At 39.7% G+C, this 20,631-nt stretch overlaps 1 protein-coding gene across 1 annotated transcript; it reads right to left on the bottom strand.

Moving 5' to 3' along the window:
* Positions 1-201: 201 nt before the first annotated feature.
* Positions 202-17,166, bottom strand: si:dkey-111f13.5 (arginine and glutamate-rich protein 1). Its single transcript, XM_067452012.1, has 6 exons — positions 16,554-17,166; positions 11,539-11,711; positions 10,681-10,926; positions 7,181-7,308; positions 6,837-6,906; positions 202-1,446 (listed from the first exon to the last, which is right to left on the bottom strand). Exons 1-6 carry the CDS (start codon positions 16,633-16,635, stop codon positions 1,300-1,302), a joined length of 846 nt encoding a protein of 281 aa, XP_067308113.1. The 5' UTR covers positions 16,636-17,166; the 3' UTR covers positions 202-1,299.
* Positions 17,167-20,631: the final 3,465 nt, after the last annotated feature.

The raw sequence follows: 20,631 nt of genomic DNA, 5'->3' as shown, positions 1-20,631 counted from the left end.
TGCCTCTGTCCATCATGGCCTCCTAATCATCCCCCTCTCCTGATTGGCTTAATCACTCGGTCTCCTCTCCACCAATCAGCTGGTGTGTGTTGGGCGTTCTGGCGCAATATGGCTGCAGTGGATGCTGCACATTGGTGGTGGTTGAGGATCCCCCCCCCCCCCCGTCTATATGTAAAGCGCTTTGAAGACCCAGAAAAGCGCTATATAAATGTAAACAATTATTATTATTTATGTCTGCTGTGATAGACATCGTATTCCTATAGGTAGACAGTCAGCTGATGCGAGCTTGACTAAAGCCCGATTTATACTTCTGCGTCGAGTGTACGCCGTAGGCTATTTTTTACACAACGTACGACGTGCTCCCTCTGCATGTGTAACTGCACGTCAACACAGACAAGGACGCAGAAGTATAAATGATCAACACATAGCCCACACTATAGAGGCTACGGCACAGGTCCAATGTGGAAAATCAGCCTTAAAGGGTTAGTTCACCCATTCACCCAATAATGAAAATGTGATGTTTATCTGCTTACCCCCAGTGTATTTAACATGTAGGTGTGTTTGTTTCTTCAGTAGAACCCAGATGAAGTCCAACCGTTGGTGTGTGCCAGTCATATAATCATGTGAATGGGTAACAACTCTATGAGAGCAACAAAAAAAACATGCTTAGACAACATGCACACAGAGCCCTGTGGCTCATAACGACACACTGATATCTTAAGACACAAAACGATCGGTTTCTGTGAGAAATAGAACTGTATTTATATAATTTTTTATATAAGAATTGACAAAATGTAAAATGTGTACCTTGAATGCAGTGTAAGTCGCTTTGGATAAAAGCGTCTGCCAAATGCATAAATGTAAATGTATGTAATGTAAATTTTTTACCTCATATACAACGCTATATCCAAGCATCACTTCCGGTAAGGTCAATAATACACACTCATGATATACGCGCTTAACTTGCCGGAAGATAAACATCAAATTTTCATTTGTAGGTGAACTATCCTTTTAATGTGACCTGCAGAACTAGACCTACACTGGATTGACCGTAGCCATCGATTCCCATAGTATTTTCCTACTATGGAAGTCAATGGGTGCCATCAACTATTTTATTACCGACATTCTTCAAAATATCTTCTTTTGTGTTCAACAGAAGAAAGAAACTCCTACAGGTTTGGAACTACACTTAACTACACTTGTGGTGCATCAAATACATTTTCAAAGTACAAATATTGCTACGGTTTCTACAAAACAATAGACAAATGCTTAAAATGGTCCCACTGCAGGACACTGCCATCACAACCGAGGGGTGATCTCATCCGTCTGTGTCGCAGTGTCCATGAGCCCTGGCTCTCTCCCCAGTCTGCGGAGATTTAAGAGATAATCAGAGTGGAGGGAGGAGTCAGTCAGGTCCACAAACCGCCTGTAGCTGGCCTGCACCTTCTGAAAGAGAAACGGAAGCACATGAACATACTGATTCAATTTCAGTCCGACAGATGCAGTTCGTTAGACAGGTGGAGTCATCATAACGACCAAAGATGGAAACGTCCTCAAGCAAAAGGTCAGATGTCAACACTGCTGTCTATTAAAACAGGGAGGGAGGAACCAGGCCAGATTCCAGAATCTAATCACTGAGGGTGCTTCTGAAATTAGTGAGGGTGCTCTAGTAAAGTTCAGATGTAATGCGTAAGCAACCGGTCCACCATTACAAGAATAGCAATGTACATAAGACATTAAAGATTATCTACAAGTCGTTACTTTAATAAATCATAGGACTAGAATTCTAAAAGTCAATTTTAAAGTTTCTATTAATCTATTGGCCTGTATTTACATTGCTTAATGCAAATCTATTTTTTCAGATTTTTTTCCTCCCATGCTAGGGTTATCATGTTGACAAGAGCGAATGCCGCATTTAAATTTTGATGTCACTTTCAAAACTTTGCGGCATGTAATTGGTTGTTGGTCCTCTTAACAGAATGAAAACAAAACTTTTATTCAAATTCTGAATTAATTACATATGCTGCAATTGAATTTGCGTACTGAGTAAGTACTACATTTGAATTTACTTTGTGACCGTTACAAAAAAGTACATTCTATATAGTCTGAATATAGGTAGTATGAATGAAATTGAGACATACTACATCTGCCATGTTGTCACATTCACAAATCTTCTCCCGTGGCCTCATGTGATAGTAAAGTGTCCATCGTATGCACACTTCAGATTGTCGCCGGAAGTCATCCGGTGGCTTTCCGCCTACGGTTGTTCAAATACTATGGCTGTATAGAAGTGTGTCCAAATTCACAGTACTCTTAAAAGAGTATGCAAAAAGTACTTGGATGACATTCTTTTCCAGTGAGATTTTGAAGTGTGCATATGATGGACACTTTACTATCCCTTGAGAGGATTGTGAAGCAACTGATGCAGGCAGGTCACATGATAATGACAGCATGGCGAATCTAGTAAGTCCGGATTACATTCATACAACAAACAATTATACTATACAGAACATACTTTTTTGGGGTTGTCAAGTTCTTACTCAAGAGAGTACTCGATTTTGGAGGAAGCCTATGAATTTGGATATACTCTTTTGGTGTGCTGTTTTTTTGTTGTTGTTGCATACTATATAGTAGGGAAGTGTTCAATTTCAGATGCAGTGATAGCCTAAAAAAGCGCACAAAGTTAGTCCCTGACTTGCATCGTGTCTACACATTAATGAGAGGACTTGCGAGCATGCCGAACTCAGCAGTGAACAATAATACCGCAGTATTTTGACCGATAAGTGGACTCTGACTGAACACCCCAGATAGGCCACTGCATTCAAGAGCTCAACAAACATGTCTGTGATTGGCTATATTTTCATAACTATATAGCCAAACAAAACAAAAACATTGTGAAACATTGTAAATAGAAACATTTGACGTTCTTCACAGCACAATCACAAATATGAATTCTGACTTTTCTTTTTTTTTTTTTTTTTTTCAGAGAATTTTAAATCTCGCAAATTCTCTTTTTGTTTCTGTAATGGAGTTTAAAAAAAATTAAAGCTAATTGCACCTTAAGCTCATAATTCTGTTTTGTTTTGAGTTTATATCACAGCCCTGAGTAAACATCTCATAATCCTGAGTTTATCTCAACTGTTGAGAGGAAAATTGTGGGATGAAAAAAATAGAATTTTTTTATTTATTCCGTGGTGTAAACAAACTTCCATACTAATGCACAGACTCATGGGGGGAAACAAACTAAGCATAACTCTTTTCCTGCCAGTATTTTTTAATAAGTCACCAGTCAGCTTTTTTGATAATTTTCAGAAAACTGAAAAATAATCTTTTTTTTATTAACACTTGTCATAAAAAGGCAACATTTTGAAAAAAAAATGTTAGAGAAGCTGTAATGGACGAACTCCGGATCGGATTCAGGATGATGATCAAAACATATATGGAGTAGATGGAGTCCATCAACATCCTCCAAAGCTTCACAGACCTCTAGCTCGTCCTGGGTCGACATTTAATTCAGTAACATTAGGCAGTTTTGATTGATATGCTGTTTAAAGGGTTACTTCAGCGATTAGCATATAGCTTTGTATCAGTAGAAACCCTGGAGTATATTCAAATGATTGTGCTTCCCCTCCATCCCATATCCCCCTGAGAAGGTGGCGATAGGTTAGCCTGGCTCTGCCCTCCTACGTACTTCCACTCAATTTTCATTTTCCTTCACTACTACGTCTGGGACTGCTGTGTAGTCTTAGGTTTTCTCCGAACACATTTTTACCGGTCCAATCAGCAAACAGAGGGAGTGGCTGAGAACGATGACGTTGATGTCGAGCGCTAGTTTGAGATGTAACGTTAGTTCAGTAATGGCGGCGGAGAAAGATGCAAACTAAACCATTCATTGCATTGTGGCACCGCTGCCGAATATCCAGAAGTTAAAGCCGGAGCAATAACAGTCTTTGCTGGGGTTTGTTGGTGGCCATGATGTTGTGGCCCTCCAACAGGGTAAATTCGGGAAAAGTTTGATTTTCCAGATCGCTTCGTTAGTGATGAAGGAGTTGGCTGGAGCTATTCGGACGGTAACTGTTTCTCGTGGGGTCAGAAGGTATTGCCATCATCTAAGTTACAGGGACTGGTCAGTTATTTTATTGCCGTTCGTCTCTCACCCCCCGTGTAAAAATCCCCGGCCGAGTTACTGCTTTTGACAAACGCAAGGTCGTGTTGATGTAACAGCTGTCCGAATCCACATCTCTGAGTTTTCAACAACATATCACTTCAAAAATCATTTTTGGCCACTGCAGAACACCATACGGTTGCTTTGCTGTTATTAGGATGCATTTATAGACTTAAAATGCTGGCAAGTATTTAGAAGTGCAATATATTTCATCACCGCTCAAACAAATTAAAATAAAAGCACTTAAACTTTTGAATTGGTCCGTTATTTATAGCAGCATTTATTATCATTATCAACATTTTATTTACAGCATGATGTTACGGACCACGTGAGCGCCGCGTTCCCCATCACAAAGCTCCCCTGTCCACCGTGGCGTGAATAAATCACAATCCGAATGCACAAGTTTTAGGTTTTATCCTATAGTTTTATTACTGAGGTGGCATGCACATGTGCACTTTTATTTTGTCGGATTTCCATGAGTGAAACAGGCGAAGGGCGCATGACATACGTCATGACCAAACGTTAGCGATTGGTTATAGCAGATCCAGAGTGGCTCAGGGCAGATCCAATAGTTTTAAACCTCAACAGGGTGCCCGCCTTCACGGAAATAAACCCTTGTCAATGGAGAGTGGCCAGACTCTATGTACAAATGAAATGTACAAGAGTCTGGTAAAACCAGGCTAGCGATAGGTGGCGAATTGACGATATTTGCATCATAGGAGGAATGTTTGGCCAAAGGTTAAAGACTACAGCCAGCAGAGGGAGCCATTTCCACATGTCTTGAACCCGCACATGGGGTTTGGGAGATTACACTTAGAGCTCAGCTCGCAGCTACAGGCACTCATTTAAACGGAGCTATGGTGAGCAATGTAAGTCTTTTAACTTCTCAAATGAATTTCTATGAAGGTTAAGCTTGCAAAGGTATGAACTGAAACACGCCAGACTGAACAGACTGTGTCGCAATGTGTGGTCGCGATTACCTCAGCTCTCATCATGAGAGCTCATCAGCTCATTTATCTCACTCCTGCAGTTAGTGCTCAGTGCTGTGATACTTGCGCAGTGACTCACTCATTATATTGAACAGACATGTTCAGTTTTTAATTGTAGTGTCTTCTCTAACTCAGTCACAGTAATCAAGTAGGAGGCTTTGGGAATGGCCTCACAGGGCAGCGAAGCATTCTGGGAATTGTAGTCTTTCATCCTCATGAGACAAAAATACATTTTCTTAGTCTAGAAGGCACCAAATTCAAAAATAATTTCTAGGGCTGTCCTCGACTAAGGATTTAGACAATTGTATCAGAATTGTCGAATCTCTCTATGGTCGACTGATAGTCGAATCATCTCTGTGTGTGTGAATGGGTTGGGAGGGGCACGACACTGTCAGCAGAAGGGTAAAACTATTTTTATTTTCACACTGCACACAGCAACAATTTTTAATAAAGCGACCAAAACTGCCTGCCAACGGACAGACGAACTGACAATGGCTTTCTTATTAAGGTTTAAATAGCCTAAAAGGTAATGTGGTGGATAAACATTAATAAACCGTTTTCTCATAACATGTTAAAGCCGCGATCGAAATACAGTACATCACACAAATATATAAAATAACATTTTGATAAATAAACCTAAAAAAATACCTGCCTAGAGAGGAATAGAACACTTTGAGTGCGTTTACATGCACATTCTGAAGCCAATTGTGCCTAAAGCGGGTGAAGACGTACGCGAAGCTCAGCCCCGCGCGCCTCAGGATCTCACTCACACCGCCACCTTACGCACACATTATATACACGCAAGCTCAATTTTGAATTGACTGACAGATGAGCTGCACGAAAACAATCTGTGGTGCAGCAGGATTTTAAACAACTTCCTGAGTAGCAGCGGACAGGCGATGAATGCTGCCGCCGGTGTGTGTACACTCATTGAACGTGTTCTAATTTTAAAGGGTGTGGTGCGAAGCTCAGCGCCCTTAAAGGGGTCGCACACCGATGCTCAGCTCAGTGCCGCGACACGTCTTTAAAATATTGAGCACCCCCATATTGCCAAAATGGTATGATCCTCGTTTCATAAAACCCGCGAAGATTCGACTGTGAGATCGGTGGTCGAATCAGGCTCCGCATATCGATGCATCGAATCTTCGACTATTCGGGGTCACCCCTAATAATTTCACATTTCTACTACATTGATGAGCCAATTTAAATACAGATTCATCTTCCCAGCGTTGAAGTACCCCTTTAATGTTTGATGGGGACACTAAATATTTAATTATATTACTTACTATTAAATTATGTTGCATTATTTTCCTGTTAACATTGTGAAGCTGCTTTGAAACAATATGCATTGTAAAAAGCGCTATATAAATATAGGTGACGACTTGATGATCATGTTATTTTCTATGTGCATAAGCAACGCCTCTATCGCTTGTTTATGCTTCTTCTTTGGCTGTGTTTTGTGTAATAGCATAAACAGAAAAAATATGGACTGCCAGAAAAATTCTGTCACTGGCGGGGAAAGTGTTAATAAGAACCAAACGTCACAGGACGTTCTGGCTCGCAAAGAGAGAGAGCTGTGCTATTCCGTCATTTTGTTGCAGGGTGTTGCAGATGCTGGATTTGAGCAGGTCCCGTTTTAGAGCTGTTCATTTATTCATGATGACCTCATTACAGGGGCTGACCTTAAACTCAGCTTCATACTGAATGCGCTCCCTGCAGGCCTGCTCCAGACTCTCTTGCAGCTGCTGAAGCCTGGAACACATACACACGGTCATGCACGACTTCAAAACATTATTAAAAGGAAAAAAACAGAAATAAACAGAGTGCTGGAGAGGCAGAGTTGATGATGACAGAAACAAAATCTATATATTCCAGGATTCCTGTAGAAAAGAGAGAAGGCAGAAAGATACAAAGAGAGAAATTGATGAAATTTACAAAAGGTGAGATGGAGAAAGAGAATAGCTGAGACGCATCACAACAGGAATCTTGGCTGAGCGGGAGGAGAGTTTTTAATGTGTATTTTTGCCTGTTTTGTAGCTCAGATATCTCTTCTTCATGTCTGTCTAGTAGGATCCGTTTCTCTCTTTCTGCCTTCATGTCACACTCCTCCCGAACACTTCTCTCGACGTCCTGCACACACCTCCTTACACACTCCTGGCAGACAGAGGAAGGCAATGAGCAGAATCACGAATCTCTGAAAATACTTGATTCCAATTGGTCAGATTTTAAACTGGACAAAATTGGCTTATTTAACTATTTACAGTTCATGTAGTAGCTACTAGCTATATCAAATCAGTATTTATTCAGTTTATTCAATCAATAATTAAATCATAATAAAGAAAATGATTAAATGAAAGAACTTTAAAGAAAGACCTGAAAGAAAAGCACTTTTCATATTGATTTGTCTGACTTGCCTAAAAGAGAACCGATGCAAATTTTCACTATGCACATCATTCCACCTCTTACAGTGTGATATTTTGTCGTCTTGTCTGTAAGGGTTATGTTTAGTTTCACTAAATCTGATATTGCCCACTATACCCTCTAATAGGGCATTATTTGAGGGGACACCCATTTGACGACTGTCCAAATTCGCTCACTCGCTTTCATTCACTTCTTCAAGTAAACTGTATTAGTGAACTAGTGTTTTAGGGTTTAGGGGGCAATTTTGGATTCAGTCATTGTGTTTTAGTTTGGTTTTCCCTATTGCTGTTTGTCTGAGCTCTAGTTACTTTTTTTCAGAGAGTTACACACATGTTCCCTGTTCTGTTGATTTTCTTTCCTTGCGTATTTAAGTCCTTGGTTTTCCTCAGTTCCTTGTCCCATGTTAACATTATACGTTTATAAGTATTTTATGTTATACAGTGTATACACTACCAACCCAACAGTGTGAGAACCTTTGCACAGACACATCCGACACGCATGCCTAGTAAGCTGCTTCTCAGACAGTGTGTGAATGCTGAATTGAGCTCTCTTTTCACGTCTTCTTGCACTTGAACAAACATATTAACACGAAATTATATCAAAAAATGCCGGCCTCAAGGAGTATCCCAGTACATGTAGTCGATAATGGCTTAAGAGAAGCTAAACAGTTTAGAAAGAAAATGCATGTGTAACAGTATATTGGATCTGTGCATCTCTTAAAGGGACAGCAGCCTAAAAACATGTTACTGTTAGACTTATTTAAATAACATGAAAAGCACTGTTTATTTTTATGTGTATGTTTGTTCTATTGTATTTGTGGTATTGCTCGTAATTTGATTACTTGTTTTTATTTTACTACTGACAGTTTACTTGTCTTTATATTTGAAATATTAGTTAGCCTAGTAGTTTTTGGTGTCAGAACCTTATTTTTTAAGGTTATGGCTAAAAAAAATTACAAAGACACTAACTAGGCCTATTTTATTTAGTTATTTCTTTTTTGTGGAAGGGGACAAAAAAACTTGAACCCTGCATAATATTGTTACAGGCTTCATCTTGTTGCTAAACCAATTGTTTTTTAGGACTGCAATTAAACAACACAGAATTTGCTTAGTTGGAGCTCAGAGTTAATAAACAGGTCAAATGTAAAACTTATTTAAACTCTAATCAGTATTTTGTCCACATATTTATTTGTATAGTAGCTGCGTAGTCAGCCGGACATCATTGCAAATTGAATCAATTGAAGAATTAATACATTGCCCATTCATTTTCTTTTGTATGTTTACCACAGACCTACTCATAAACTAAAAAAACATTATAAAAACCAATAGTAAAATATTGAGGGAGGGAACCAATTGCCCCAAATAACATAATAATAAGCATGTTTTGACATGTCTACATACAAAAAAAGGCATTATTTAGTGCTATAATGCAGAGGTGGACAAAGTACACAACTTCATTACTTGAGTAAAAGTACAACTGGTCAAATATTACTCCGTTACAAGTAAAAGTTGTAAACAGATTTTTACTTAAGTAAAAGTACAAAAGTATTTGTTTTCAAACGTATCAAAAGTAATTTCCTTTTTTATGTCAATTCATTATTTTATAATTGTTGTATAAATGCACAATATGCCATCATAGTTTAAGCCAGTCAGTGATGCTCCATCTGACATACTAACAGATGACTAAAACTAATTTAAACCTTGTATAAAAGTTACAAAGCCCTTTGCAAAGCTGCTGTCATTTTTAGGCCGAATAAACGGATCCTATACACTGTTTATTTGAATACTCGCCCAAATTAACATTTTGACATCCGTCATCTTTTATTGTAGACTGGATGCCAGCCGAATTTAGCCCCGTCCACAAAATTTTCAGGTCGGGCAGTTCGGTCTGGCCTCGCTCCATAGAGGAGTAATTATCTCCGAACAGAAACTGTTCGGACCAATGAAATCATCAGGGCGGGCTTTAGGCGATGACGGACAGATGATCAACAGTAACGTAATCTTCACGTCATCAGACGGGCTTGGATTATATTTGTTCGAATCCTAAACAGAGAGCTTGTTTGTATCTGCATAACCTTCACAATTTCTCTCAGAAATGATGATCATCTTGGGTAAGTACTCTGTGTATCATTCAATTCTTTAATTTTTTTACAACACCGGCAAAGATCGTTTATTCCAGCGCGCGTGCAGACAGGGTTGCCAAGTTTTTACAACAAAACCTGCCAACTACTAGCCCTAAACAATAGCTTCTCGAAGGGGGGTTCTCCAAAAAAAAAATGGTGTTTGGGGAGTAAAATGTGTGTTATTTTGGCAAGGTTGCCTGCTAAAATTTGCACTCATGGGTCTATATCACATAATAGTCGCTTAAACCCACGGACATAGAAAACAACCCGTGGGGGGAAAAACGCGGACTTGGCAATACAGTGCAGTTGAGCTCTGTTGATGTCGCTTCGTTGCTCTGATTGGTTGTCGGTCTATCCAATCGAGGTCTTTCCTGGTTCGGTTGAAACACGCCCCATAATCACAGCCCAATGGAGCAGTTTCAGACTCATATTCTGACTAGAATTTAGTATGACCATGTCAGGCTACTTTCATTGTGCTATAAACTATAAATCAGTGTTCAAAAAATGCTGGGAAATCATTGACGTGACCCTACAAGAGTGATTCCTGATAGGCTTTCTGCAAAAACCAAACACCTTTTAGAGAAGCAAAAAAATTCTCCACTGACTTTAAAAGCTGCTACAAAAACGACTTTTGACTTTGAAGACCTTGATAGAAATGTAGTGGAGCAAAAAGTATGATATTTGTCTTTCAAATATAGTGAAGTTAAAGTCATAAGTTTCCAGAAAAAAAACTACTCAAGTAAAGTACAGATACTCAAAAAGTGTACTTAAGTACGGTACTCAAGTAAATGTACTTAGTTACTGTCCACCTCTGCTCTTATGAAGCTGGCCTCAAGGCAGATCTCCACAATGTAGGTTTATCTGGTTTAATATCGTGGGAACCAAACGTCCAATAATAAAGATAGACACACACACACACACACACACACACACACACACACACACACACACACACACACACACACACACACACACACACACACCTGAGTCTCTTCTCGTACGGTCTGTATTATCGTCTCTTTGGTCTCCTCTGCCTCTTTGTGCAGCTGTTCTCGCAGTTTCCTGCAGGCCTCCCCTACGGCCTGGACCTTCTCTTGCTCCATCTGAGCCCTCAGGCCTTCACAGTGAGCTCTGAACTGGGCCTGCAGCTCGACCTGCAGCTCTCGCCTCATTTCAGCCTCCAGCCTGTCCCTCGCTCGCAGGGCTTCTCGAAAACGGGCCTGCAGACTCTGGGGAAGACGTGAAGAAGAAGGATAGATGCGAATGGGGAGGACAAAGAAGGATGAAGGACAGATGTTGAAGATGTTGGAGTGAAAGCGGAAAGTGGGAGATGGAGAGGTAGAGAGAACACAAGGAGACAGAGGGTGTTATGGAGGAAGAGAAAGAAAAGGATGAATGATCAGTGTTGGCAGGGCAACTGTACTGGGCTTTTGAAGAGGAGACTCGTCTCTGGGTTTGGCTGCTGCTTGCTTTCCCTGGAGAGCAATTACACAAGCAATTACACCCTATTACAAAAGCTCTTCTCATTTCTCTGACACAATGGCAAAGATTTGACTGCTACTGGCGTTGGAGTAGAAACTGGATCATTCGTTAAATCTGACACTCGGATGCAGCGAGGATTACGCTGCTGCTGGACAGGGGAAAAGAAGTGGAATTAGACGCTGACTCTTTTTTTTTTATCAGAAAGTTTTAATCAAGTCCAAATAAAATCTCTCTAGACTGCTCCCCTGGAGACCGAAAACTATGGCTTTCTGAATTCCAGGAGACACAGTGTTGCAGTCTAATATGTCTGTATTAATTACTTTTTCGACATGGTTCACTTGAGGATTACAAATATTCACCTCCTCTTGGAGTCTAAGGGCAGCACGTTTCTCCTCTTCTGCCAACTGCTTAAATTCCTCCATGATGGGGGCGTCAGGCAGCTCCCGTCCAATAGCAGGTAGCAATTTTGGAGCCAATTTTAGGTCTGTTCTAGCGTTAGGAGATGACCACGGACACAGCCGTTCTCCTAGTTCTGAAAGAAGGAGTGCTTTTAGCATGGGAGTCGGTAGTTGTAACAGGTGGCAACTGATCACAGGCCTTAAAAAATTACATATGGCTTTAAAATAATATGTATTATAAATGGAAGATCTTATGCATGCTTCATAAAGGAAATGTCTCAGATGCACATAGGAAAGAAAAAACATAAATGTTATCTCTAATATCTCTCTCGTTTATCCTGGACACTAACAAGATTTAATGGAGAGCAAATGAAAACTTTGGGTTAAGTCTTTCCACATGTTCCTCCTGCGGAAAAAGAGACACATGGCTCTTTCTAGAGTTTCAGAAGAGAAACATATCAAACAGTGCTCAGATTTGCCAAGATAGCCAAGCCTTTTTCCAAATATTTCTGATTAAATTCTTCCAAGACTAAGGTATCTGAAAAATGTTGTCCACATTTATTTACAGGTCTATACTTAAAAGTCAATAGTTTTTTTTTACATCTACTTGTTATCTTAATACTGTGTCTAAACTGGACGTAACCGATGTCTCTAGAAGCTGTCCACACTAGAAGCGGCAAATTCATGACCTTTTATGAATATTTACAATTTTCTTATTCTTTTGAGTTCACAAAACAGACATTTAAAGTATTGTACATCTGAGTATTGTACAGAAGCTGGGCTGGGGTTTCTGTTTCCCTGCATGCTTTGTCATGACACTATAAAAGGGAGAGTAAATGCTAAAATTAAGTCCATATCATGTTTTTTTTTAGTGCAAGAACAATGTTAAGTTGAATATTTAGTAGTGTTTAATGTTTTGTTATGCTAGTTTAGAAGAGTTTTTGTTATGTTGGGACTTTGGGGGGTTAATCATAGTGATTAATAAAGCATGAGCTTAGTTTGAGAACAGATGAATGTTAAATGTTCTATATTGTTATACTCATTCAGCAAGTGCTATGCTGTGCTAAAGCTAAAGCATTGTCTTACCAATTGGCAAGCAAACATTTATTTAATTAGCTAGTAAAAGGTAGCCAGGTTTTTACTACTTTAAATATTTAAGTTGAGATTACATGATAATTTTAAAGTTAAATGAATTAATTTGTTTTTTTTCTAGGAAGTTCAATAGAACTGAAAGGGGAGGGAACATTGAAAAGGAGGCATTGGCTCTGTTGTTGTCTTTGCAACACTTCGAGGTCTATGTTGGGTCTACTTTATGGTTTATACCGACCACAATCCTCTCACATTCTTGGGTCGTATGTACAACCAAAATCAAAGGCTAATGCGATGGGCCCTAGTGGTTCAAGATTATAATATTGAGATTCGGCACAAGAAGGGAGTGGACAATGTGGTTGTGGATGCCCTTTCAAGGGTGTAATTCCAGTGAGGGGTAATTCTGTGTACAAACATTACAATTTTTATAATGTTTGATTTTTAAGGGTGGGGGTGTTACGTGCTTAATTGGTTTCCCTCCCCCTTTCGTTATTGGTTGTTTCTCCCCTTCGGTCTGGTTTGCTTGTCTCTCTTTTGTTCTACTGTCATTCATTTTTAGGTGCTGTGATTGGTTGCTGATCGAGATTACTCCGTATGATGGACAGGGAATTGGACCAATCATCTACTGCGCTTTAATATAAAGGACACCTGGTGGAACAGAAGAGGAGAGGGGCGGAGCTTGTGTGTTTGTTGGCTGTGCCAGTTGTTTGTTGAGGCTGCTGACTTAGTGGTGGTTTGCTTGCTTGCTTTTGGTGTTTTTTCAGAGAACCTGTTCGATCCAGTGCCGGACCGGAGAGTAGAGAAAAGGGAAGTTTGTCACGTGACATACATCTTACACACACTTAGGGTTATGTTCTCTGTTAAACACGTTAGGTAAGGAGCGGGTGCACTTCCTGTATGTTTTGTTTTTTTAGTCAGTGAAGCTTAGTTATGGCGTGTTGAGCGCTGAAGATCTCTTTGTGTTTATTTTCTTTTTAGTTAGTGTAGAGGGAGGGGATTAGTTTAACGGGCTTTGGTTTTGTTGCTTTGTTTATTTAGCACCGCTCGTTTTCCTTCTCTCTTTGGTCAGGTTTAATTAATTAAATCTTGGGTTTTCTTTTGTTTGTTTTTTCGCTTGGTTGTGTATAGATGTAAATATTGGTGGATTATTTCCTTGCAAGGAAATAGGTTGTGAAAATAAAGCGAACCACTTTTAGAAACCGCTACCTCGTTGTCCTTGGTTCATTCTTCCCATTTATGCCCCAGAGTTCAGAATAAAGAGTTTATATTATGTGCGTCCTCTTCATACCTCTATGCCAACAGGAGACGTAACACTTACTCAATACCATTTTAATTACCCTTAACTTGAAATATTTGAGGACAAAATAAAAATCTGCCAGTTCTGCTTACTTAAACTTTGACATTCTTAAAGCTCCACTATGTCATTTCCACTATTCTAAACAAAGGCGTAGTTTGATGACGCCAAGTTTGAGCTCAGAATCTTGGGACATGTGATCTTCACCTCACAGCCGGTGGAAAAGAATCGGGATAGGACTCTGGCAAAAATCATGTTCATGGATGTGATTAATTTATTAATGTTACTGTAGTGTGAAGCAGGACTGAGTGTTGAGGAGCTGAGCACGGTCGCTGGAGCGATTGTTACACAAACACACGCCTCGCGAGCACTGGGACTTTATTATGACGGGACAGGACACAGTCACCGGCGCCTATTCCGCTTTTCCGGTCATGATTATGAGGTAACGTAGCTCTGTTTATCATATTAGATACATTTAAGTGCGTTTAAAATGATGTTCTGACGTTACTCTGTGCGTTTGCTAAGCGGCTGCTGTGACACTCGTTCGCACTGCTAAGAGTTTTCTCACAATTTACAAATAGTTGGAAACATTTGGGATTTTGTAAGAACTCAACTGAACAAAATATATAACACTGGCCTGGTGGTTTTTGGATATTTTATTGCAAAAATACTACATAGTGCATCTTAAACTTAAACATTTTGATGTACCTGATTACCTCACTTTTTTTTTTGTTTGCCAACTTATTTGGGTTTACAGTGTATGAGAGGTAGTGCAAGCACTTGGAGTACATCAGAAATAGAACTGGACATCGGTTTACTGTCGGGATTAGCTTTTGTTGTTTTGTCGCGCCCCTCACGTCTGTTGTATAGACATGGCATAAGGAATAGCAGGAGAAACATCTAATAATACACATAAAACATAACCAATCGATTAGCTAGGGAAAGTTCCCCGAAAAACGTGTGACTTACTTTCTTTTGCAACGTTTAATGTTTTTTGTGATTTTTACGTTAAGACTGTAAACCTAGCCTAGAAATCTAGATGCACCCTAGCGGCAGCAAATTTAATCTGCCCGAGTGTCGTCTAGCAACTCTCAATACCCTTCTGAGCTGTATTCCCCTAACTCTTGCCGGGCCAATCACATCGTTTATAGAGTCGGTGGGCGGGGGCATAATGACGACGGCCGAGTTGCGTTTGCGTGCTTCTAGTAAACACAGAAACTGGCGAACGGCGGTCTTTCGAATCAGCTTTGACCGCGACGCTGGAAGACTTGGAGTTAAGCTTTTCTCTGAGAAAAGAACAAAGAACGGCACTGAAGTCATTCTTAAGAAGGGAAGATGTGTTCAGAGTTTTGCCGACCGGATACGGCGAATGTTTAATCAGTCAGCGAGCTCTGCTTCACCTTTGTTGCTCTGGTTGGTTGTAGCGCTATCCTATCACGTGCAGAGGGAGTTTGAAAGACAACCGTTTATCCGCCCCTCGGATTGAGCTGTCAATGGTGAGTTTCCAGACCAAACATCTTGATGTGGGTCTGGCTTGTCAGGCTAATAAAAACCTATTGATTAACAGTGTTCCCTTACTATTAACTATACGGTGAATTAAAAAAAATGTTGGTAGTGAAAAAGAACGTCATTGTATAATTACAGTGGAAAAATGTAAATTGGGATTCCCAAAATTCCCTGTGTGACACTTCATATTTGATCTATTTTCGTTGAAATATCTATGTTTCTTCTTTGTTTTCTCTAATCAATTATGGACATGAGGGTTTTATGTGAAATCTAATTATGTTTAATTAATGTTTATTGCTTTAATGTTTATTGCTATTACGTGTGTGCCATGTGCATGATGGTGTTTAGTGTTTGTGAAAGATATATGTTATTTACCTTCTGCTGCTTGTGATGAACAACCATGTGACTTTCACATCACCAACTGTTTTAGCTGGTTTTTAATGTATTACTAAAGTACAAAACATATTAGTATAGGTAGGTTTATTATATTAACGTTATATCAATTAATATATATATATTTTTTTTTTTTACTGTACATTTTTATTAAATCTGTAAAACCTTAAATGTTGCTATTGTATTTCTTACAGTACATTTCTGGCAACCACAGCTACTAGTTTTTACTATACATTTCACTGGGAAGTAATAAAGGTTTGGAACAACATGAGGATGAGTAAATTCATTTTCTGGGTGAAATATACATTTGAGTTCTGAAAAGGTGACTTTTAAGCAAGAAGACTATATATATTTTTGTTTCTCTCAAATAAATTTTCATTTTGTGTGTGTGTGTGCATGAACTTATGTATAATTTTTGACCTCTCTTCCTACATTTCTCTGTTCGTTGGTCAAAGTCCAGTGGCAGACACTGCGGTAGTAAATGCCAGAGTCATTAGGCTGGACGTGGGGAGCTTGATGGCACTGATTGCTGTGTTTTTTTACTCTGGTTGTCAGAGGCAGAGAATGTTCTGTGCTGCCCTTCGGCATGAATTCAGATTACTCTACTGGAGAGGAACCTACATGTGACCTGGTATGCACTAATGAAGGCTCGAAGAGAGAGTATGTTTGTGTAGCATTAAGGCTATACACTCACCCAGAATGTGTGTGTGGAGCACTCTCTGGGTGCTCAAAGTCGTCCTGTTCACCATCTTCTCGAGAGACCTCGTGTCCCACATTTTGCCTCCACAAACACAGCACCCTGGTCCACAGAAGCACCAGAGATTTGTTCTCAAAAACTCACAATTTCCTGCCCTCCACCACGTCTCATTCTCTCTTTCGGGATTTGTCTTTTCTCTCAGCCTTTGACTTGCTGATGGTCGCTAAGCAACATGGACAACAAAACAACAGACTGCGCTGCTTAGCATTCAAGAATGATTTGATCCAAGAGATTTCAGACAAGATGCCTGCCAGCGTGTGTGTGTGTGTGTGTATGTGTGTGCGTTTGATTGTGTGGAAGTGTTTTATGAGCAGCCTCCCACAGCGCTAGTCATTTGAGATGTTTTGCTTCAGGGTTCATGCTCATTTGTGGGTCACATTTTGTGCAACATAAAGAGCCTAAAATGGAATATAATGCTCAAAATGAAACCTCAATGATATTTTGAAGCCAAAAAGGCATACTGGCAAATGTAACATCATAATGAATCAAATCCAAAAACTAAAACATACATTAAAAATGACATTTTTAAATTAAATTAAAATAGAAAATACAACTATTTTTTTTTTACATTTTCTAAATATGCTTGCCCATTTAAAAGTCCCCACAGCAAATAACCACTGGGTGCCACAGGGCTCGCTACATGGACCGCTTTTATTCTGTAGAAGAGACCAAACTAGTTACCTTATTTCATCCCTCTAACAACCAGGTATCCTCATGAATCACAAGCATTAATGCCTGAATGAAAGGCTGAATTTATCCAAAACCTCTGCTCATCCCAGTGAGGAAACAACTTTGCCAAGACCTCATCATTCTCAACCCTTTTCACCCACACAGAAAGCTAAAAAGCTATTCACACTTGACAACTTCCTGCCATTTGCGCCCACATAAGAACCAGAACCATCAGATTTACCCAGCAAAACATCCACCAAGTCAGACCTTTTCTCAGACAGGCACGATCCTACGTGCAGTCAGTCAATGCTGCATGTCATATCCTCCAGCAGGGCAGAGAACTTGGCTTTCCTCACACCCACATGGTGTGCGAACAGCAATAGCCTTACTAATCTTCAGATGCAGACACAGCTAAAGAACCTTTGCTAAGTTGCTTTAGTAGATAACAGATTTACATATGTAAACTAATATTGTATATAACCGTTCTTTGCATGATGATATGCGGTTTGCAAGGTGTTCACTTGTTTTATACCAGGTGAAAACACAAATCTTCAGCTGGAGTAAAAATACAATTCTTAACTACTATTTTCAAGCATATCAAAAACTAAGTTGGACGTTTGATGGAGTATTTCTTTGTCAAAAATACTCCTTCCGGTTTCTCAGAAGTGTCTGAGAGTTTTTTTCAAGTATGGCTCAGCTTGACGTTAATAGAGCGGAAAGTCCTTGTATGGGCCGTACGGGCTCTTCTCCCGGTAGGGTACGCGCGCGTGACTAGAGCGAGAGAGGAAATGCACGACCATAAACACCCGCTCAGCTGCAGATCCAGTCGTCCGTGAACACTTCTGTCACGCCGCGCGCCGCGCTCCACTTTATTCCTATCGGTGACATCAAGCGACTTCAACGCTTCAGCACAGCATTCCGAGAAGGCAGCGCTGCATTTGAACCGATTTGAACGCAGAAATGACGGGAAGCGTTACATCAAGATTCAGTCGCGTCGCAAAGTGGATTTCCACAGTCACTGCTGTCACAGGACTTCACCAAATCATACCAAAGAAGTGTGTTTTTGACGGAGCGGTCCCAGCGATAAAGGTTCGGTCCTGCTTTGGAAGCAGCCGGTGAGTAAAACTGCTTCAAATGTCTGTGCTGTTGGCTATCATCGCGTGAGTAAACTTCAGTAAACGACACGATCGCGTGCTTCGTCATTCAAATGCGCTAAAGGTTACTCCATTCTATGTATAACGTTACACTAGTCTGATGTGCTAAACCGTTTTGCTTGCTACTGCTAAGGTTTAGTCGCATACAATAGTCCATAAACCGAATCATGTCCTCATAAACTGCGAGTAAACACACACAAATGTTGACAGGCCACTAAATACAGTCCATACCACAGAGAAGGACGTCCTGCTGTTTCTCCTGTTCAATTTATTTCAGCCTCCGAATGATTCTAGATCATATCTATTAGCTGAGATCGATAGCCATGAGTTTCTCCACGCTTGAGGACGTCAGCTTTCAGAAGCTGTGCTGTACCTGCGCGATCGTCATTCTTTAGCTCCGCCCACACGATACGCCTCCAGGCGTTAGGTTTTTTCCGGAAAGACTCGGTACAGCCCATATTTCTTTTGTAAATATAATAAAACTAAAGACTTTTCCGAGATATGAAGGATGCAATACTACTCTATAGGTACTCAAGATTGACATGAGATTGACTGAAACTGAGTGTTTCACCCCCCCTAGTCTCAAGATTCTGTATTGCCTTGCCTTGCCTTGCCTGAGTGGAGGCGGGGCTCATTGGCATATCAATTCTTCTACTAAATTGAGCAATGGTGTAGAGTCATATTCAAGCTATTTTAAGGCATGAATATTTTTTTTTTCACATTACAAAAAATCTGAACATGTAATTTTGGTGATAAAAGATAAGTTTTCAATGGATTCAATTTTGTATTACTAAAATTCTAATATACTATAAAAGTCTCCTGATATTAGAGTAACAATCACAGAAGAATAAAATAATGCTTATCTTGTTAACCTTTGGAGCTTGGAAGGATTCAGAAGGAGATGTTTTATACCATCATCACTGTCCTCGTCTGAGCTCAATCCCAGTACATTCAGCATATATGGCTTATATTTGCAATCTCAAAAATATTCTCAAAACTATACTTTTCAATATTATTTACTGCTTATTCACCAGATCAACCATCAAGTGACAGTGACACTATTATTAGATTGCGTTCAGTAGGGGAGAGTGGGGTAAGATGAGCCAGTGGGTAAGTTAGTTGACCCACCCCCTTTATCTTGGTAGCTGTACACTTTTATTATCATGTGACCATATATTTTGGAACCGCTCATAATTTCTGTCAGACTGTGAAAATGAGAAGCACATGGGAGTGGAAGGCACCCATTTACTTTAAAAACAGTTTTTGGCTTCCGAAAAGTAACATTTTAGTATAATATTTATGATCAATATTAGTGGCTTAGCCATGTATAAAACCATGCAAATAATTATTAGCCTGAATTGGTATAAGTTAGCTGGTTTTGTCCAAAATGGTAGCTATGGGGCAAAGTGAGCCAAATGCCATGGTGTAAATTGAGTCAGCATTTTAACTCCACCATAAGGCTCTAGTTAAGATACATTTCTGAAGTATAAACTGGTATCATTTCAATGTAATATTACGCAACTGGTTTAGTTTATTCTTTTTTATTATTCTTTTTTTATTTAGTTTGAGTTTATTTGATAGGAACTCAATGTAAAATCACACCAAATCCTTCTCTGATAAGAACCAGAAGATGCTCAATCACATTTATCTTTCCACCTGTAGTCCCCAATGGCCTAACATGTTCAATATTGCGGAAAAACTTCCATGCCAACCTTTTGACTAAAATGTTTATTACTGTGCAGTGATATTTATTCATTCATTCCAATTCAGTTTTTATTTAATTGCACTCAACAAACTATATTTAGTTTTTGTTTTGGGGAAGGTTACACCTTTGGTTACTCAACATAGTTTCCGAAATGCAAAAAAATAAAAACTTATAAAAATAAAAAATAAAAATTTCAACTTCATTTGGTTGGTTTTATGTTGTCAAAGTTAGCTTTAAAGTAGCACTTGGTAACTTTTGCTCTTGGGGTCCCCCTACAGTTTGGAAAAAATAATGTCCTCAACTACTGTCATAAGCTCTGTCATCCTACAACAGGGGATGCCATCGCGCGTGCATTTGTTGACATGACAACCCTGATAGCCCTGAACTAGTGATGCGTGGGTCGTCTCATAACCCGCGGACCCTGTATGTCTATTTAATGGTCACGGGTGCGCGGCGGGTTGTAAAAATATATACAGTGGTGCGGTGC

Source organism: Pseudorasbora parva, chromosome 1 (assembly GCF_024679245.1).
Source record: "Pseudorasbora parva isolate DD20220531a chromosome 1, ASM2467924v1, whole genome shotgun sequence".
Classification (NCBI taxonomy): Eukaryota; Metazoa; Chordata; class Actinopteri; order Cypriniformes; family Gobionidae; genus Pseudorasbora; species Pseudorasbora parva.
This window is presented reverse-complemented; position numbering and strand designations above follow the sequence as displayed.

What these genes read in the sequence shown, in the direction of transcription:
- si:dkey-111f13.5 (XM_067452012.1), bottom strand. Translation starts at nt 16,635, where the DNA reads ATGTGGGACACGAGGTCTCTCGAGAAGATGGTGAACAGGACGACTTTG. An exon ending in GCTCCACACACACATTCTGG is followed by an intron (nt 11,712 to 16,553) that starts GTGAGTGTATAG and finishes TCCTTCTTTCAG; the next exon opens with AACTAGGAGAACGGCTGTGT. An exon ending in CCCTTAGACTCCAAGAGGAG is followed by an intron (nt 10,927 to 11,538) that starts GTGAATATTTGT and finishes CGTCTTCCCCAG; the next exon opens with AGTCTGCAGGCCCGTTTTCG.